At 41.3% G+C, this 19,595-nt stretch overlaps 2 protein-coding genes and 1 long non-coding RNA gene across 9 annotated transcripts in view; 2 read left to right on the forward strand and 1 right to left on the reverse strand.

Annotated features, from left to right (window-relative positions):
- LOC110826564 (uncharacterized) lies at nucleotides 1–14,047 on the forward strand. Of its 4 annotated transcripts, XM_022057312.2 has the most exons (9): nucleotides 1–157; nucleotides 2,130–2,431; nucleotides 2,645–3,060; nucleotides 4,364–4,423; nucleotides 5,012–5,071; nucleotides 5,683–5,742; nucleotides 8,074–8,221; nucleotides 8,785–8,964; nucleotides 13,907–14,047. In XM_022057312.2, the coding sequence occupies exons 2-8, from the start codon at nucleotides 2,130–2,132 to the stop codon at nucleotides 8,915–8,917; spliced, it is 1,179 nt and encodes a 392-aa protein (XP_021913004.1). In that variant the 5' UTR covers nucleotides 1–157; the 3' UTR covers nucleotides 8,918–8,964; nucleotides 13,907–14,047. The 4 variants fall into 4 exon arrangements, with proteins under 4 accessions (XP_021913004.1, XP_021913002.1, XP_021913006.1 ...); XM_022057310.2 differs by lacking the exon at nucleotides 13,907–14,047 and having other exon boundaries at nucleotides 2–157; nucleotides 8,785–11,748; XM_087349746.1 differs by lacking the exons at nucleotides 1–157; nucleotides 13,907–14,047 and adding an exon at nucleotides 494–582 and having other exon boundaries at nucleotides 8,785–11,748.
- LOC110826563 (uncharacterized) overlaps nucleotides 11,864–19,595 on the reverse strand; it is an 11,255-nt gene continuing 3,523 nt past the window's right edge. Inside the window, exons 2-4 of the mRNA XM_022057308.2 lie at nucleotides 15,210–15,295; nucleotides 14,339–14,463; nucleotides 11,864–12,995 (exon numbers count right to left, since the gene is read on the reverse strand). Coding sequence (XP_021913000.1) covers nucleotides 12,771–12,995; nucleotides 14,339–14,463; nucleotides 15,210–15,295 — 436 coding nt within the window. The 3' untranslated portion in view covers nucleotides 11,864–12,770. The remainder of the gene's footprint in view (nucleotides 12,996–14,338; nucleotides 14,464–15,209; nucleotides 15,296–19,595) is intronic.
- LOC147873789 (uncharacterized) overlaps nucleotides 15,154–19,595 on the forward strand; it is a 26,309-nt gene continuing 21,867 nt past the window's right edge. For all 4 annotated transcript variants that reach the window (XR_015535347.1, XR_015535346.1, XR_015535348.1 and 1 more), the window contains exons 1-2: nucleotides 15,154–15,282; nucleotides 16,897–17,008. This is a non-coding gene — a long non-coding RNA (uncharacterized LOC147873789). The remainder of the gene's footprint in view (nucleotides 15,283–16,896; nucleotides 17,009–19,595) is intronic.

The raw sequence follows: 19,595 nt of genomic DNA on the forward strand, positions 1-19,595 counted from the left end.
GGTCATGTTTAGCTCATCTGTGATACGTGAAATACTTGGTGTTATGTGTTTGCTTGACTATTTTAGTAATCTCTGGAATTTCTACGGGGCATTGTGGTTCGTTGTAACGTGCTTATGTGAATTGTTTTAACTTTTATTTTTAGTTTAAATACTGAAAGTAAGTAACTCCTGTATGTACAGAAATTGTATTTCTGTCGTAGATAGTAAATAGCTTTCGCGTGTATTAAGACACGTCATATGTGGTTAAAACCACCGGAAGATAAATGTTATCTGTAGGTGTTAGGGCAGATAAACAAACAGATAGGAAGAGATGCAAGAAACAAAGGCTTACTTCAGCAAAAGTCCTGTAAAGATACAGTGAAGGAAAGCACCAGTAACTATCTAATTACTGCTGAGTATGTTGAGTAGGAAAGCTGAAAACTTGAATACGTGGGTTTTCAAGAATGAGGTTATGTACAGGAAGATTTATGAGAAAACTTTTTTCTATTTTTAGTCCGTTTGTATGAATGTACAAGCGTGCCGAACGTTTTAAATATATGTGTGATTTATTATCCCAACATCCAGTACTAGAAATATACAAAGGTATACAGTCTTTAAACATTTACCATGTTCGTATTAATGTATGAATATGAAAAGTTCATTAAAATTGGCCAGTTTATATTCAGGTGTTACCAGACAGTGTACATCACAGCATAAAAAAGGAATTCGTTACATAAAGCATGAGAGAGAAAAATGTTAAGGGTTCATTTGTATGTTTGACTCATACTAATTTTATGTAAGATGCTGCTAGCCAGTAGACAGTCAAAACAGATTTTTTATAATCTTCAGTCTGTTTACTTAATCTGTCTGAACAGATGTAATGAAATTTGGTATTAAAAGGTCTTCATGTAATGACTTGCATTGTAAATTGTGGACTGTCCATTTATATGATGATCTCGGTATTCATTGATTATGTTTCTCATTTCTTACAATGAATTTACACTTGAGTGACTCGGGTAGAAGATAATTCCTAATGGAGAGGATTAAGAAACTGAAGGGAGGGCATTCCTTCAGTCTCATTTGGCCTTCTATTTACTGTATTACTTGTGCCTGCAACAACAGTGTTGCAAGTGTTGTAATAGTATTTTAATAAAAGACTGAGTAATTTTGATCTGGCACAAAATAATCTTGAATCTAAACATTGTGCTAAGTGTAAACACACTAAAACTAAGAGAGAAAATGCTAATGAATTCTTTGGAAATTATCCTTTGTGGGTGAATTACATTAACGTAACCAAATGAAACATAAGCCACGGGTTGAATTATACTCCATATACTCTGGTGATAAAGAAACTCTCGGCTCTTGCGGTATCTGACCTTACCACATTCACAAGAACTGACCACAGGATCCTACCCTGAGCTAGATAAATATCATTTTGTATGCCTCTGTCTTTGAGATCATTTCCGATGTTTTCCTCCCATTTAAAAGTGAGCTCTTCCCTTAATGTACTCTGACCAAAATTTTGTGTGCATTCTTCATATCTCTTTGCGTATACTACGTGACCTACCCGTTTCATCCTGCGTGATGAAGAGTATAACTTATGAAGCTCCTCATCATGTGCTATTCCTCTGCTGCCTTTTTTGAATGTAACCTAACCTAAGATGTCTGTCTTGTTGGTTGTCGCGCCGTGCAGTCTCGTAGAAGTTTTATACGAGCTTTTCAGAGGTCCCTGCCGTCTTCGTCGTTAGGGCAACGGAGGCAGCAAGGACCTCTGAAACAGAAAACTTCAGCCAGACTGCGGCGTGCAACAATCTTTGGACTCGCTGCCATGGAAACCTCAAATCCTACATAATTTAATAATTTACGAGCAGTAACATAATCTTGCTGAACCTAACGTGTGAAGACATTACATTATTTACTCTGTTCTTTTTTCTTAGAATTTCTAAGTCGTTGCGACACTTTCTGTAACTGTTGTGTAAGTAGTTGTTGAAGTTTTGGGGTGGGTTCTGGAAGATTTGGGCCACTTGGAAGGTACAAGTCTATGCAGAAGATGGTGGTGATAGATTCCTCCTAAACATTGGTGTCGCGACCCAGCAGAGCGCAATACGGAGTTGTTTTATATTTCTTCATATTCTATCTTTAATTTGCAGATGAGCTTTGAAATCAGTCGAGGAGCTGATGGAATGTACGCGGTGTGTTTCAAAAACTACAAAGCGTACAGTGAGGAGAAGATCTGGGAAGTGTTCGGGCGATACGGACGAGTTTCGTCCGTCAGGTTTTCTGGCACTGACACCAACGGAATGGTGTTCGTCCGTTACAGCGATTATGACGAGACAAAGAACTGCCTGGAAGACATGACGAAAACAAAAGAGTTAAGCGTAAAGATGGCACTTTCCACCAGACCACATGGACCAAAGCAACAGAGTGGAAACGTGGCCAAACCTTCGACAAGGTAATCCACGAAATGCTTCTTCGTGAGACCGCACGTTATTACGCGGACATTCTTATTGTATTTCCGTTGCTCCGTTTGCTGTCGTGATCATCAGCTTTAACTACGCCCACTTCCCTTCTACTTCTTCTGTCATGACAACCAAACCCTTGAAAAAATATGTTATGATTAGCAAGTGAACATTTGTTTATTAATTAATTTAATATTTGTTTACAGCCATCAGGTTTCAGAGGATAACAGAGATGCTAATTACCAGAATAGTGGATCTAACTACAGTGGCTTCAGAAAGAATTTCCACACGAATTTTAAGCAGAATAATGGACAAAAAAGATTTTTTAACCCAAAGCCTAAAAATTATCATCCAAAAAATGAAAATTTTTCAGTGAATCATAAAGAGCCAAGACAAAATGGCGAGCAAAATGTCGCTGAGAACGAAGTCCCGAAGGATAAAGAGCCGTTAAAGGGTGAGATGTTGAACGGGTATTCTGAACATAGATCAAAGGTTACCGCGCAAGTGAGAAGTAATGGACCCGCACAAAGAAAGGCAATTATTCGGAGTCCGGGATGTGAAGACGGTTCAATGTATTCAAACAACAGAGGCCGCGCGTTCCAGGTCAACAACACGAGCAGCGGTAAGAATTTTTATTTTTTCCTCAAGTTTGTGATTTACCGAGTTAGAAAATGAAAGCAAGTCAACATTAATATCCAGAGCAGGTGATTCTGTATTTCCTTCATCTTGAGCTCTCTCTCCTGGTTTTCCCGACTTGCCCTCGGGAATTTCATCTCAACTGCTTACAGTTTACTTCCGTCGCTCTCTCGGTACATGTCCGTATCTCCACTGCATATAATAGTATCGTTTTAAAATGCACGTTGAATGTTGTAATTTTACGCTTTCTGTCTACGTAAAATTTTGTGGCCTTTCCATTTCTTTTGCTTATCTTTTTTTGGATCTTGCAAAAGTTGACCCACATGTGTGGAAACAGCTGTAAGAGAAAAATATGTACAAGAGTCGCGGATCACAGAAACGAGGGGCTAGGTTGCCGCAAATGTGTGTAAAAGAGAACTTGGCCACATAAATTATTACGTAATACAAAATTATTTTAAAAAAATTAATATAACCATCACACACAGTTTCTTAAATGTTGCTGTTTGTTAAAAACTTAATTTTTGATTAATATTAGTTATTGAGTATATTAATTAGAAAAAGCCTAAGCAAAATTCAATTTTATATTCTGGAACTAATTTCAGTTTTATTCATTCACTGGGTGTCACTGTAACAATCTTATTTTGGGCATTGGTCGGCGTCTTAACGAAACAAAGCGTACATCCAATAAAATCTTCTGGGTGACAGGCCGCATCAAAATGGAATCACAGTCTAGCATTTCAGAGACTCTCCGTCTCCATCATCAGGGTGTATATCACAAATCATGAGGAAAGTTGCATTTTTGGTGATACTGCAGCATCGTTGTCCATGGCAGTTCATGTAGGATGTACCTCGGCTTCGTCCCCGATTCCATCGCCCCAACAATATTCACGTTCCTTTGGACAGTCCGGACATTCTATCCAAATCTGAAGTTCTGTGTTACACATGACAGTGTTCTAGTTTTGGTAAGGGGGCACTGGCCCCTGTGCCCAAGACACGAGCTGAAGGACATTAACACTTGTCAGCAGTTACCCTCTGCTGTTTGTGACTGTAATCTTGAGACTTGCAAGGAATGCAGGAAGTCCGAAGCGTTAAAGGCTGATCCATCCTCCTTCACCTCGCAAGTCTCAAGATTACAGTCGCGAACTGTATGCCTGGCTACCATGTGACAAGAGTTCAAAATAATTAATGATATTCAGTCATTGCAGTTGTGCGTTGCTATGGTACAGTCCGAGTAATCGTACATAGTTTCGAAGTGTCATGCTTACACTAAAAAAATTTCTGTCCGATAGATTTTGATGACGAAGGTCCCCCACCTCTTGCTGGCTCTGTCGACTTCCGTCGTTGTCCAGGTAAGTTTCGAGCAAATGCAATAATAAATCGTGAATGGGCAAGGCGAAATGTTTATTAAAATGAAGTTGCAGTGAATTAAGTAGCTATTAAAGGATGAAATGTTGAAAAGCCTTCTGAAATTGGGTCGGATGATACCACACAAGTGAAAAGATGCTCTTGGCTCTCCGGTCCCTATTCGGTCCATGGCCTCCTCAATTCTCCTCTTCCATTCGGAATCTGTCTGTCCGAGGCTTTGATCGAGGTTTCGAAACCTCTTCCTTTTTACGGTGCAAGGTTGTTAGCCTTGCGACCAACACCCAACCTGGAAGAACAGGGTACCTGTCTTAGTCTGACCTCTCCCCCTCGACCAATCTGGCTAGGGAGGCCCTACCAGTAGCTCTTGGGGTCACTGACGTGCTCAAGCCCCACCACCACGACAAGGTGCAGGTACCATTAAGTGGGACGCTGCAAAGCATACCATGTGACAAGAGTTCAAAATAATTAATGATGTTCAGTCATTGCAATTGTGCATTGCTATGGTACAGTCCAAGTAATCGTACATAGTTTCGAAGTGTCAAGCTTACGCTAAAAAATTTTCTGTCTGATAGATTTTGATGACGAAGGTCCCCCACCTCTTGCTGGCTCCGTCGACTTCCGTCGTCGTCCAGGTAAGTTTCGAGCAAATGCAATAATAAATCGTGAATGACCAAGGCAAAATGTTTATTAAAATGAAGTTTCAGTGATTTAAGTAGCTATTAAAGGATGAAATGTTGAAAAGCCTTCTGAAATTGGGTCGGATGATACCACAAGTGAAAAGATGCTGCAAAGCTTCTTATTCTATGGCTCTCCGGTCCGCGGCCTCCTCAATTCTCCTCTTCCATTCGGCCCTCTGTTAGGTCCGTCTGTCCGAGGCTTTGATCGAGGTTTCGAAACGTCTTCCTTTTTACGGTGCAAGGTTGTTAGCCTTGCGACCAACCCCCAACCTGGAAGACCTAAGTACCCGTCTTCGTCTGACCTCTTCCCCTCGACCAATCTGGCTAGGGAGGCCCTACCAGTAGCTCTTGGGGTCACTGACGTACTCAAACCCCACCACCATGACAAGGTGCATTAAGTGGGGCGCTGCAAAGCATACGCAGCTGAAAAGCATACCATGTTGCAAGAATTCAAAATAATTAATGATGTTCAGTCATTGCAGTTGTGCGTTGCTATGGTACAGTCCGAGTAATCGTACATAGTTTCGAAGTGTCATGCTTACACTAAAAAATTTTCTGTCCGATAGATTTTGATGACGAAGGTCCCCCACCTCTTGCTGGCTCCGTCGACTTCCGTCGTCGTCCAGGTAAGTTTCGAGCAAATGCAATAATAAATCGTGAATGGCCAAGGCGAAATGTTTATTAAAATGAAGTTGCAGTGAATTAAGTAGCTATTAAAGGATGAAATGTTGAAAAGCCTTCTGAAATTGGGTCGGATGATACCACACAAGTGAAAAGACGCTGCAAAGCTTCTGAATTTGACTCTTGAGTATTATTTCTACACTAGTGTATTTTGTGTAGAGAGATATCTTAAAACGAACAGCATATAAAAGTTTTCCAACCTTCAAAACAAAGAACCAGTCGCAGTCCGTTGTGCATCCGTAACAATTATCCCGTCAGTAACTCTGCACCTTGAATAAACTGCCACAGTTTATCCACTATGATAATCACAAGTGAGCTCCAAAGTGTCTCGCAACGACACTCTATGTGGGGAACAAACATTACAGTCAAGTGTCTGGCATTCCTCATATTTTGGAGTCCCCAGGTTCATATCTTCGCCTGTTAAGAAATTTGCTGTGCTGATTGAGGTTTTTCATGGATTTCCTCAGTACCTGCAAGCACGTACAGTGATAACGCCGGGGGCTGTCGCGTCGGATGCAATTTCAGGTGGAGTCGGTAAAAATGTGCCGACTCTGACCTGGATATAAAATCTTAAGAACGCTTCTGCTACCATGTGAGCCGCCGCCTGCCTCACGCTCAGGGAGATTCAACGACGCGTTGAGCCACGTGGTACGGGAAAAATACTTTGTAACTTTGGCTCCGGTTCCTTAAGAATAGAAACTGACTACAAATCAATCGATTTCTGCAATAATATTTAAATATATGTTGTAAAGTAAAATAAAGTAAAGTTTGTCCCACTACACGCCATGTAGGCGTTTGGGGTGAGTGGAGGTATAGCTCCTCTCTTCCTTGACCTCGGCACTAGATGGGGGTGAGTGGTCAGCATCACGCCCCGGCCGGCTTACCCCCGGGAAAGGACCCCGGTACCCATTGTAGAGGAGGCTGGGAGAGCCGGTCTGGATGCAGAGGCCAGAGGAAAAATCCTCTGCCCCCGTCGGGGATCGAACCCCGGTCGTCCAGCCCGTAGCTAGTCACTATACTGACTGAGCTATCCCGGCTCATAAATATATGTTGTACGTCTAAAAAGTAGCCTGATGATTAACGTGGCGGTGATGTACCATTTCCCATTTTAATAGGTTTACCATTATTAATGCATATTCAGCTTTTATGAAGGAGTCGGAGATTTTAGTACCGACTTTTCAGCCCTGGATAATACTGTCATTTACAACTGCATCCTTCCAGATCCTTTCCAATCTTTTATCAATGTATCCTTGCGTCATTTAATGCTAAATAATCCATGCTAAGTAAAATATTGATTTGAGGTTCTCCGAGCAGTGAGTATGAAGATTGCAGTGTGGAAGTAAATGGGAATGATTAGTATAGTGATGATGTTGATCTTGGTAATGCCATGTGGATTACAGTCCAGAAGATGGAGGCTGAATATTCCTCCAAAAGAGTGCAGTAGGTTTTGGCTGGCGGACATGCCTACGCCGTGTACCTGAGGTGGCACGGTCATTGTGTTTCTTTTGTTTGGGCTTTCAGTTCGACAAGCTCCTCGTCCTTCCTGGAGGCAGACGAAACATTGTACTATCGTACAAGTGACTCGCTCCTAGCCTTCCCCTTGAAAATTCCACCGGCCAAAAACTACTGCAGGTCCCTATAGTATTACAACTCAAAAGACTTAACTTCTGCATTTTCAATGTGAGAACCTTGAATCTCACGATTTTTGTAGCGTTGCTTGGTATTTCATCCGTGATATTAACTAACTTCCTTGAGCAGTCGTTGTTTGAAAAGCTGATAAGTGTTTGGCTGCTTATTATATTCCTGCCTTTTTCGTAACTCATTGTCTTGCTTACGAGAGCCAGTTAACTGGACCCTGTCCTCGGCCAGGTTGTTACGGGATTACATATTACGCTCTTCTGTGAACTGTAACATGCATCAAATGTTCTGGTGCATTTTATTTCAAAGGAAAAATGTGTTTCATTTTTATTTAAGAATGGAAGGAATCCAACTTCCTCCAGTGACGCTTCATTGATAACAGATGGATACGTCACCGACTTGTCAGTTGGTTTGCACGTTATCATTTAATGATTTGTCTTTGATGATGTGTAATTAAGCATTGAGTGACGTTAAGATATTGGTACAGGAAGATGGGCTGCATGCGATCGCTTGTGTATTTTTTTTTTTTACGTTGCTGTTCTGTAGAGATTGTGAGTCGCAGCTGAAGTGATCTCACCTCAAAATAATTCGTGGTCCAGATGTTTGACATGATTTTACACCAGTGTTCATTTGTTTAGTTGAAAGGCCGAAAGTATATGCCAAAGACGTGGTTATTGGCAATCTTCCACCTCAAGCTGATGTAATTGATGTAATACAATTGGCCAGAAGACTTGAAATAACTCCAGTCCACGTATCGCCGATAGAAAGAACGAGCCGGCATAACCTGTGAGTATGCAATTCTTTTGTTTATTGAATGGAAACACTCTACAATTTTGTGGTTGGTAATGGAAGTAGAACGAGGCAAAGCGAAGAATTGGAACGCAATTTTAGTTTACTCGACTGTCATGACGGTGGCGCTGAGAAACGTGGTTAGACGTTTACAATATGAACCTTATCTCGTTTGATTTTCATTATCTTTTGAATAGTGGTAGTACTGTGACATGTTTAGTTAGCTTTGCCTCTTTATCGATTTAGCGCAGGAAAAATAACTCTGTGATCATAAAACTATGAAAACTAGCGCAGTTTGTGGGAAAATGACAGCTGAGCAGGAGGACAGTTTTTAACTGGGCACAAGCGTTCAAAGGAGGGTTGACGAGTCGGTGACGATGCATGTTCTGGGCAAAAAGACTTAGTTTACATGCATTGGAAGGCAGCGCGATTGCAAGGAAAAATAAGATGCGTGCGTGATTATTTTGTCGTGATCAATAGCCGTAATAAAGCTTCCCTAAGTTTGTGAACGTAATCCGTGTTCTTTTCATACAGGATATTAACTTTCTCATACATTTCAGCCCATTTTGTCGAGTCTGGCTGAAGAATGAATACGACGCACAAATAATGGAATTTGAACTCAAAGGCAGTTTCATGGGAGGGAAGAAACTCCTCGTGGCCAGAGCCGAGAAACTACTGAACGGCAGCGTCTAGTTTTGCAACAACCTGTGAACATCTGAGACCGCGTGAAAGATGCCGAGGTAGATGGAACAGACGTTACAGAAGTTCTCCGTAGTGTGTCATCTGTACATAAAGGTTAAAGAGCGCAGCGGAAGCTCGTTCACCCGCGGTGCTAAGCCGTGGAGCGAGGAAGATTACAATTGAGTTTAAAGCACGTGGACGTGAAGCAGTGATACCACACTGATTATTCTCCGCAGCTGTCGGCATTGGGGTGAAGGAGCTACTTTTGGATACCGGTCTGCTGAGCGCTGATGACCGCGGTACCGTTACTCGTCATGCGCTTCACTGATAGGGAGAAGTGTGTCGAGATTGTGGTGATTAAGTAGGGGCTAGAACAAAGTATTTTTTTCTTTTGGGACCATATTTGTGTAATGTGTATTGATCACTCGCAGAGAACCTCTGAAACGTCTTTAACTCCACTGTCGTAGGTTATACCATCTGAAACTTGAATATCTTTAGTGCACACAAATTAAGGTCAGTACCCACGCCAAATTGCGCGCGCAGACGAACACACATACTACGTAATTCATAGACGTGACTGACATGGGAACTGGGACGTAAACCACCGCGAAATAATGTCCGTAGTATGGACGGTACGTGCTTCCTTATCCGCTACCCCTCCGTTCCCTCTGGTATCCTTGCCTCTTGCTTCTGGCACAGAATGCGCTGATTAGCCCCGATTACTGTGCGCGTGCCGACAATGAAGAACAACTTTCATCTGTTTTAACCGTTTCACTTCGATATATTTAAAGTTGATATTTCAAAATTATATTTCGCCGCTTCAGATTGTATATGGGGGAATAATCGTTGCCGAGGTTTGTGATTGAGAGACAGAGTACCTCTGTCCACATTTCGAGAGCTGAACCTTCAGGTGTGAGACTCGTCGGAGCTCTAGGGCTTAGCGGCATAATTGTAAACATTGGGGAGTTTTTTGAGTTTATTATGATGTGGCTGAAGAAGCGCATTCAACAAGTCATTTTTAATGGAAATGTTTTTTATGTTCTGAAGTAAATTAACTTCCCTTTGTGTACGCATTAACTATAAAGTTTTCAAGCTGATACGCAGTTCATTGCTTTTGAGCATCCCGGAGATCTTGTAGGATTTGAGGTTTTCACAGCAGTGAATCTGAAGACGGCCGTCTTCCGAGTTGTTGCACCGTGTAGTCTGATAGAAGTTTAACAGCGTTTTATAGGTCCCTGCTTCCTCCATCATCATCAGGGACCTCTGAAATGTTAGTAAACTTCTACGAGGCTACGAGTTGCAACAACCCAGAAGACGGCCGTCTTCATCCTGGAGATCTGTTAACAAAATCTTGCCGCTGGACCATAATCTTTACCCACCGCGATCCAGTCGGATTTGAACGCTAAATTGTGGAAGGTCTCAAATTGAGAGATTCCGCTGAATATTTAAGAAAATATTTCAGAAAATGTAACCAGTCAAGAAGTTCCTGGCTGTTATTGGAACCTGAAGGTTCATTAATGTATTTAGGACCCGCCATTGGACCATTTCTTGAACTAGATGAATCGAGTCCATAGCTTTAGTTATTAACGTGCCATCAATCCTTAGGTTTCCCAAGTGGGCTCGGACTAAAACTATATATATATGCATTTCTGCTCGTCTCCAAAGCATGCTTCACGTCCTGCCCATCTCATCCTCCGTGCTTCGATCGTCCTAATAATATTTGGTGAAGAGTACAAATTATGGAGCTCGTCAATGTGTGATCTTGTGCATCCTCTTGTTCCTCTCCTCTTACGCCCAAATATTCTTCTCGGCACTCCGTTCCCAAAAAACCCTCGATCTTCATTTCTCCCGCAGCACGAGACTCGACTGGCCGGCAGATGTGAGGGGTAGAACGTGGGCAGAGGTGTGATACAAGAAATAATTTCCTCATCAGTGTTGAGAGACCGGACGTGCATAGAAACTTATTCTACAACGGCAAATAATGGCTTCGTACTTGTATCAAAATTAGACGCGTTCAAACTCCAAATTTATGGTTCCACTTCTCGAGACTAATCAGAAATAATCTTTTACGTGCGCACACACGGAAATACTGTGTTTTATTCAGACATTACCTGGGGTTAATGAACTGAGTTCACAAGCAATTTATTTACAAAATCATTAATTCTTGAATATTTATTTATAAATTCATTCATTTATTAATTATTAATAAATCAAGTATCTCTGTAATCACTGAAAAATACTACACATTTCTTGGTATATAAGCGCACGTGAATTTTGGTGTTTTGATATTTTTGGGGTGAAGACCGTGATCTATTATTTGAATTCTCCGGCACGACGTGCAATAAAATGATACGACTTCTCCCAAGTATGATTTACGTAAATGATGGAATAGTTGGCCCGCGTTTGAAGCTACTCGCATCTGTACGAGACGACCAAACTTGATATTTGGTCCTAATTGTCGTGCCCAGTGGCAGGTTCCCATTTCCCATATTTCTTGAGTCGAGAACATCTGACGTAACGCATTTCTTGCAATGACCTTGAATATCATAAATTCCCTTAAACGCAAGTTATCTTAGACGTAGCACGAGAAACGTTAACTAAACTTTGCAGACAGGTTAAATATGTGATGTTTCAGTTTATGGTTGGCAGAAAATGCACCCTTAACTTTTGTTTTTAAGTTTATTTATAATATTTCAAAGTGAAGAAACTTTTTTATATGATGTAGAGGCTTTGCGTTCTTTCTCTTAGACTGATGCTGTGTAATCAAGCATATATTTAGTTTTGTTTGTTCTAGAAATATTTTTCTGTGTTTAAGTCATAATAAAACAGTCGTTACGAGAGAATCAGATGTTGCTAATACATGGAAACGAAACGAGGACCACGAATGAAAACCATAAATGTTCACTGATCTCCGAGGCTTTCTTATGGTTAACGTGTTTGAGAAGGAAGTTTAAAAAATGCTGGAAAATAGCCGTGAAGTTTATTTGTAGTGCCTTTTTACAAAGAGGGCTCTCTCAGTGGTGAAATTAAAGTCTGGTCGTGTTATTGACCGAAGGATCTCCCTTCATACAGCAGAAGCCAAACGAGCGAGCGTAGAAACAATCTGGTTTTTGCACACGGCATTCAAAATGGGCCGTCTGTCGCGCCTCATTTCCTCGGCCATTTCCCGTGCACCTTCTACCAGCAAACTTGTTTGCCAACTACTGTATAAACTTCACACCCACATTAAAATCAAAATTCCTGTGACGTTCTAAAATCAGATCAGTTTAGTTCCGAGTCATCGCCCACAAACAGCCACGACGACTTTTAACTGAGCAAGAAGACAATTGAAAGATTAAAATACAAACTAAAATGGAGAAATAATTCAAGAAGACAACTCCAAGGGGAAGGACTCGTCAGTTATAAAATCCCAGGGCCACGATTGGTCGAGGGGCTTAATTCGTGATGAAGAAGGGGCGTTCGCCCCAATCCTTTCAACTGACTTCATAATCTTCCACAAAAGAAAATTGTATAATGCCAATAAATATAACGTCATTAAATAATCCAAGAGACAAAGATCGATGCGTTACTTTTATAATCTTCAGTCACAGATAACAGGAAGGTAAGTGACGTTTTGTTGACACGTGACGCCAAAAACACGCGAATTCTATCGGCAAGTATTCGTAGTCTAAATTCCACACGAGGAAGATTGTCTTCGATCGTCAAAGAACGTACGAAAAAGATAAAATCATTTCTTCATTGCCGGAGCAAAGTTTCATTTACGTTTTGTACAGGCTGTATCAAAAAGTAGGTGTTATTTTGCCTGAAGTTAAAATTCACTTTCTATCACTTCATCGCCACATTACAAAGCGGAAGTCGCGATGAATCACACGAGTGTCGACAGCTCGTGCGGTGAAGTGGCGGTCGTGACGGAGCTGAGGTCAAGTGTCGCAGTTGGCACCCCCGGACTCACACTGCCGCTCGCATCTCGAGGGTGGCACGGCGCCGGTTTGTTCATCTCTACGGGCGTCGGCTGTCGAAGCGACTGGCCCTGCTGCTGTTCTTCCTCGCGGTGTTGTTGAGCCAGCGCCCTGACTGCGTTGGTTTTCTCCTGTGAAGAACATGAATGTGAGGGTCGTACATTGAAATATCTTGACACTGACTGAAGCTGATACGGCGACATGTGCCTAAGATACAAAATGGATTAACAAAAATGTCTGAAGCGTGGCGTAATTACAGTAAAAGGACTTGAAATAATTGTTTACTGAATTTAAAAAGGAGTTTTCCTGTTACGAGTGGGAGAGAAGTAAAACTTCACAAAATACGTGAAGCGAATTTGTGGAGAATGAGAAGGAAGGAAGGAAAATAAATTGAGAAGTGCCTAAATTTCTGAGTCGTGCCTAGAAGTAAATACTCAGACCTGTCTTGAAGAGGAACTCGTCAGACAAATTATAAATGTCGTCCTTGAGGATCAGATGATAACCGAGTGATACTTTATCAGCATCTTACACTTCTCAGTTGGACTAAATTTTGGCAGTTTTTTGGGCTGATACAGAAATTCCGCGGTGTTGTGGAACCTCGAGGTTCATCACTATCGTCACAAAAGTTCAGTTTGTACTGCGAAAATCCAATTTCTGCAATCTTCGTTGTCTTACGACTCGTGAACAAAATTTCATATGCATTTATTTTCCCCCCACAAATGGTACGTCATGTATTGAAGTGTTCTTTAATTAAGCACTCTTAAAACTGTAAAGGTGTTGGTTATGTAATTTTCTCTATTTCCCTGTTACTTTGTTAATTTTAATTACAAATATTCTCGGTGTCTTCATCTTGAACACTCGTTAAGTTCTTCCTTCAAACTGAGAGACAATGTTTCATGTACGCGCAAAACACGTAAAGTTACTGGTGTTGCGTGTGGCATTACATCCCCTGCAAATTCACCGGCCCAAAATAACAACTGCGGCGCCCTGAAGAAGGTTGTGAATAAATGAGAGAAACAACAAAATCTTTTCTCGTCCTTAGGATTTGCGGACGAGGCGTTTCAAATGCTGAAAATTGTCCAGGGTTCTGGCAGCCTTACGTTAGGAGTGGAGTTGGATTTGGTGGAGCGGAAGAGCGGGCCGCTATCCAATGGGAGATGAGCACAGGGCTCAGGAAAAAGAGGTGATGATTTTTTTTTAAATTTTCATCGATTGCGTTGATTTTTTTACTCTACAAAAAAAATCAAAATAACGACATATTCAGTATTTTATTACAGATATATTTTTATTGTTTTTTCACATTTAATTTCCTGAGCAGTGTTTTATTTCGTATTTTTTTCGTGTATTTGGTTGTTACTCCAAAAATCTGAAATTTACGTGACGCCGGATATAATTCAGGGTTTCTGAAGCTCAGAAGTTTCCAGACGAGCAAAATTATTTGTGAAGATGAAAGAGAATGTGAGAATGTCGTTACCTTCTGCCAGACGAAGACGTTGTGGACCATCGCACAGCCACAGAAGATTATGCCCAACCCGATAAAGACGCTGGTCACGATGGCTGGAGTCGAGTGGAACTGGATGAAGGTGTACAGAATAATACCTGCACGGCACAAACAAAGCAAAACATGTCAGCAGTAAATATTTACGAGAAGAAATTACCGTCTCTGAATTGGGATAAGTACGCGGACGTTGCAGCTGCAACGAACAGGGTTCAGTTCGCACTATCAACTGTTGATTCTCGTGCTCTCGAATGTTTCCGGGCTCCAGTGCTAATTTTTAGCCTACACTCCTCGTTTTGCAGTAATTTTTAAGCAGTTATGGGTTTTCATGAGACATTCCACAACCTCCTTTCACGTAATAATTCCCTGCAATCAGTAATACCAACATTGTCAGTGTCTGACCTTGAGAGATGCTCCCTACAATTAATGCAGCTTTTATAAAGATGTTTTTTTTTGTGGGCTATAAAACAAAAGCATAGGAACCGGGCAAAACCTATTTGTATTTTTTTGGTTTCTAGATAAAAATACAGATAATCATGCACATACATAACTAATTTTTAATTATCCATGAATTGTGTGCTTTTCTAATTGAGACGTGGCATCAGATTTTGTCGACACAGTAATTTACAGTCTTCAAGAGTCGATGTTTTTTGGTCGGCGTATATCGTCTGTGGAATTCACAGACGTAACAAACAACCCATTTCATCCTCTGTGCCTTAAATTCTTGGCATATCTGATCATACCTCAGCCTGTTTCATTGTAGATTTGCGTACGTACAGACGCTTGGGTAATCCAAGAGACCCTGACCTCCCGACTGCCCCTTTCTTGATTTCGCCGATCGACTTACCTGTGAGGAAGACTGGGATAGAAATGAAGAATCCGCCCACTGCACACACGCGAGTGATGGAAGATTTTTGCAGGTACTTATTCGTTCTGTGAACAACAAACATGGCGACGTGAAACAGTACGTAAGAACACCTGAGGCATAGTTTTAAGATAATATTAAAATTGGTCTTAAAGGAAAATTGGCTGTGAAGGGTTGAATTAATCCAAGACAGGGCTGTCTTCTGGTAGACGTTCACCAACGTTGCCTCTGTAACTCAAGGTCACTCGGCCAGTCCGTCTTGGTGTTGGGGCTCGTGAACACATTTTAAGTCTGGTCAGACCGTTACAGTATCTAATCTCACCGAATCTTTCGTTCGTTGTTTAGATGCAATTTTTTATGTGGGTATTTCATGAAACGATGACACAACAGTTGAAATTTTATTGTTAATCGTCAAAGCACTCATATTTACAGACATGGATTCTCCTGTACTGTACTGTTTTGTAGTAAATTGAAGAGAATTAATCAATTCCGTCAACATTATTGATGATCGGATCGTAAATATAGCACGTGAGACTGATAAACAAAGTAACATTCGGGATTACCACAACAGCAGGGAGTTGTATATCGACCCAGAGGTCAGTGGTGACGGACACACCAAAAGTATTTGAACTGAGGTGTGTGTTGTGCAAAATTCAGGATGAATTTCAAGGAAAGTGGCATTCTTGTTTTGTGAAACATCTGTTTCCATTACGCGCACGAAAATTAGTACCTTTTCAGAACGTCTTCGTACTTCCTTGTGGTTACCAACGCGCTTAAATCGAGGAGTAAGTGGAAACTAGGAATACAAAATATTGCTTGTAACAATGACGACTGTTGTAAAACTTTAAATTACAGTACTTCGTGTGCATTGTCATGAAAATCGTCCCTCATTACAGATATAACACGGCATTGAGTCATGTTTCACGCGTTCAGATGTTTCGAGAAGTCTAACATCCGTTGAGTAATTCTTTTTTTTTTTAAATCGACCACGTGACGTCACAGTGGCGCGTTCATGAAGTGGCAGTAATGCAAACTGCTGGCCGTAGATGGCGCGGCGGTCGGCAGCAGCAGTGAACCTGCGTTTTTCAGGTCTCTTCTAACTGCACGTACAAGAATTATGAACGAAAAAATGTTGCGACCTCTCCTTCCGCATTCTCTACACGAGAAGCCACTGCCACGCGGTCTTCGCAGACTCGGTGCAGCCGGACTTTATAGAAAGGTTTCCTCCACTTCTTCGTAACTTTATTCGTCATCCTTTGAATACGGAACACAAAGCATTTTGCTTTCACATCACGCGAAATGAACGCAATTTGAGAAAGCACTGAACGGATTTCGACAAAGTTTTGTACTTGCATTACAATTTCGTAAAATATATATCCTGTGTTCGGCAAGAAGGGTTTCAAACAGTATTCGAACTTACGACCGCCTTACGGAGTACTGCTTAGACTCCTGATGCACGTAGTAAGCACCTCTGAAACGTCGGTCAACTTCTATTAGACTATTTTTTTTTCCCCCAAAGTTAACGGCACTGTAAATATCACGCCTCATACAACTGTTTTGTTGTATAAATGTTCACCAGGCCTTTTTTTAAAAAAAAAAATGAAAGCTGCATATCTTGTTACGTGTATGGCGAGTCATTTTCGAGATATCGATATTTGTGATATTTCAGGAGAGCAGTCGCGTCTTTGACCCAGCAAACGATCTGCCGTAAACAGTTACTCTCCGGGACTTCTGATTGGTCCGCCGTCAGTCGTAGAACAGCTCAGCCAAACCAGTACAAGGTATGCCGATGGTTGAATACTAAGTCTGAATTATTGAGGGTTTTTTTTTTACGCATGGGTTAGCAACGGAGCTTTTAGAATTCTACGTTTCGTTAACAAGAACTCAGTATTTATGTTCATAAACGAAGCAACGTGATACAAGAATTTTAACCGAATAAATATGATAAATTTTAGGAACTGAATCTGATTGACGTATTTTAGCGTAGTATCCAGAGTTGATTGTAAATGTTTGTTTTATACTGGGGGGCCTACAATGAGCAGCGATTTCGTGTTATTTTAAGCATAATTACAACGATGTGGATAAAATATTAAAAGTCCTGCACACTAGAATATTAACGATGACGATAATAATAAATGAAGCCTGTTTCGCAACCAAAATTCTACGTGCGTTTTCTTCTGTGTTGGATTATTTCGGGGAATGTCTTTCGGGACAGGACACGAATTAAAATGAATATCTAAATGCATAATTAAGTGGAAGCCGGCATAATACTCTCTTAAGCCGAAGGTCGTCTAAATAATATTTTACGAATTCAGCCCCTACCGCGAAGAAAACACTACACTTCACCATTACAAAGATCGAAAATCATATTTTACGAATTCAGCCCCTACCGCGAAGAAAACACTACACTTCACCATTACAAAGATCGAAAATCATATTTTACGAATTCAGCCCCTACCGCGAAGAAAACACTACTCTTCACCATTACAAAGATCGAAAATCATATTTTACGAATTCAGCCCGTACCGCGAAGAAAACACTACACTTCACCATTACAAAGATCGATTGGTTAACGCTGTTTAAGGAAATGATCTCTGTTTACACTGAGAATCATACATAACCTATAAATACAAAATGAAGAGCTTCTGATTGTTGGAACAAGTAAAACATTTCGTTTTCATGGGCTTTGTGATAAAACACGTGCAGACTTGCGTCCCTCCGGTTGCCTGAGCCTCGTATCCGTGCACATTTGCGTATTATATTTCGCCACAAACTGCACGAAGAAGAAATTGTCGTTGAGATGATAATAATCTAAGAAATATCGTTCCCGTTCTTAATCCAGGGACGAACGGGCACTGCTCCTAGCTCTATTTTCCATTGGTCCCAAGAATAAGACCTCAGTTTGTCCCGACATGTCGTAACAATCGAAGTTTGTCGCAGGTCAGTGGAAAACTGCCACGGGCCAGAAAGTAACGGCTATCCCGAGTGGACACGAACAATTGACAGCCGCGAGCAATCTTCAGGGTTCAGATTAAAATTCGCAGTTGCAGACTTTCTCAACAATGGCTTCCGTCGGTCTCAAGTCTTCGTGTTTAGCGTAAAACAACAAAACTTTTGAATAAGGACGATAATTGCGGTTGATTCAGGTGGCCTGTGGTGGTCGGCTACAATTTCTTGTTCCGGTCTGGTCATTGGCTTCGCGGAGTCTGCGTGTGTTCCGACAATTATCGTCTCCCCGACTTGGATCTGCTAGCTTCGGGGGGGAAATTACGTTTTGGCCGTACAATCCAGGGGTGAAACGAATGCATACAAGAGCTTCAGAGGTTCGTGAGGAAATTAGGACGCGAGTTAATGCATGATTGTTATTATTAAGCAAACACGCAATGCGCTACTCTTGATTTCTAACACACGTGTGCGCGCGCATGTATTTTTTTTTTTTCATTGTGACTCTCGCGCCCCGCCATGAAGACTTGCACCCTCCTGCCATCTTCAGGCATTTGTCCTCACCATTTCCCATAAGCTTTGTCCTTCATTCCACGCCCGCGTCCAACTCCACAGAACACAGTTCTTCCTGAGAAACCTGACAGTAGCTCGTGTCCATTTTAATAGGTCCAAATATTCTCATCAACACTTCGTTCTCGTCCTGTGTTTGCAATTAAAACCAGAAATCGCTCGCTCGGAGATTTTCACCAGCTACGTGGCTTAAAGCGTCAAGGAATCTAAGGGAACGTATTCATCGCCATTATGAAACAGAACGTTTTTAACTACAGACGTAGCCCAGAGTTTGTGAACGAGTTTTATAGTCTGTAGCATGGAAAGGGTTGAACAAACGAATAAAAGACAATTTATTTAATACGTCCAGACGATCGTGTGTCAGACAGACACTTTGATTCAGCTCTGGGCCCCAAAAGAAACCACGACCTATATTCCATTCTTGCATTAAACCGCGCAAGATGGACAGACTACGTTAAGGCCTCAGAAGTTCGACTTAAGAGTACTGTTTTCCAACCACAGTCTCCTTGAAAACGTTTTATAGGCGATGACTTAATAGCGCTGAGATAACGGGATGAAAGTCATTCGGTCTTTAACCCTTTCCATGTCACGTAAATTCACTTGTTCCAGTCTTCTTCTTAGATTTTGTTATCCTCCCTTCCTATTTCGCCGGCTTAATTTTTTCCACATGTAAGGAACGTTTCCCCTCTCTCATAATTTCCTAAAAGCACATTCGGAATTAAGAGTATAAAACCGTAAATATTTAAGCAGACCTCCTTTCATTTTTCTCGAGGGAAACCGCACACACTCGGAAATAATTTTGCGTTATCTTTCACATCATATTCTCCACCGCCAGTGGAAGGTCGGGGTTCGACT

The sequence above is a fragment of the Zootermopsis nevadensis genome, unplaced genomic scaffold (assembly GCF_977971745.1).
Source record: "Zootermopsis nevadensis isolate Lab colony 2312 unplaced genomic scaffold, Znev_1.0 Znev_ptg000016l, whole genome shotgun sequence".
NCBI lineage: Eukaryota > Metazoa > Arthropoda > Insecta > Blattodea > Termopsidae > Zootermopsis > Zootermopsis nevadensis.

Bases quoted from the DNA above. Each gene is read 5' to 3' on its own strand.
- LOC110826564 (XM_022057312.2), top strand. From the start codon at position 2,130: ATGAGCTTTGAAATCAGTCGAGGAGCTGATGGAATGTACGCGGTGTGT. The intron at 5,072-5,682 runs GTAAGTTTCGAG...TCTGTCCGATAG, and splicing joins CGACTTCCGTCGTCGTCCAG to ATTTTGATGACGAAGGTCCC. The intron at 8,222-8,784 runs GTGAGTATGCAA...CATACATTTCAG, and splicing joins AGAACGAGCCGGCATAACCT to CCCATTTTGTCGAGTCTGGC.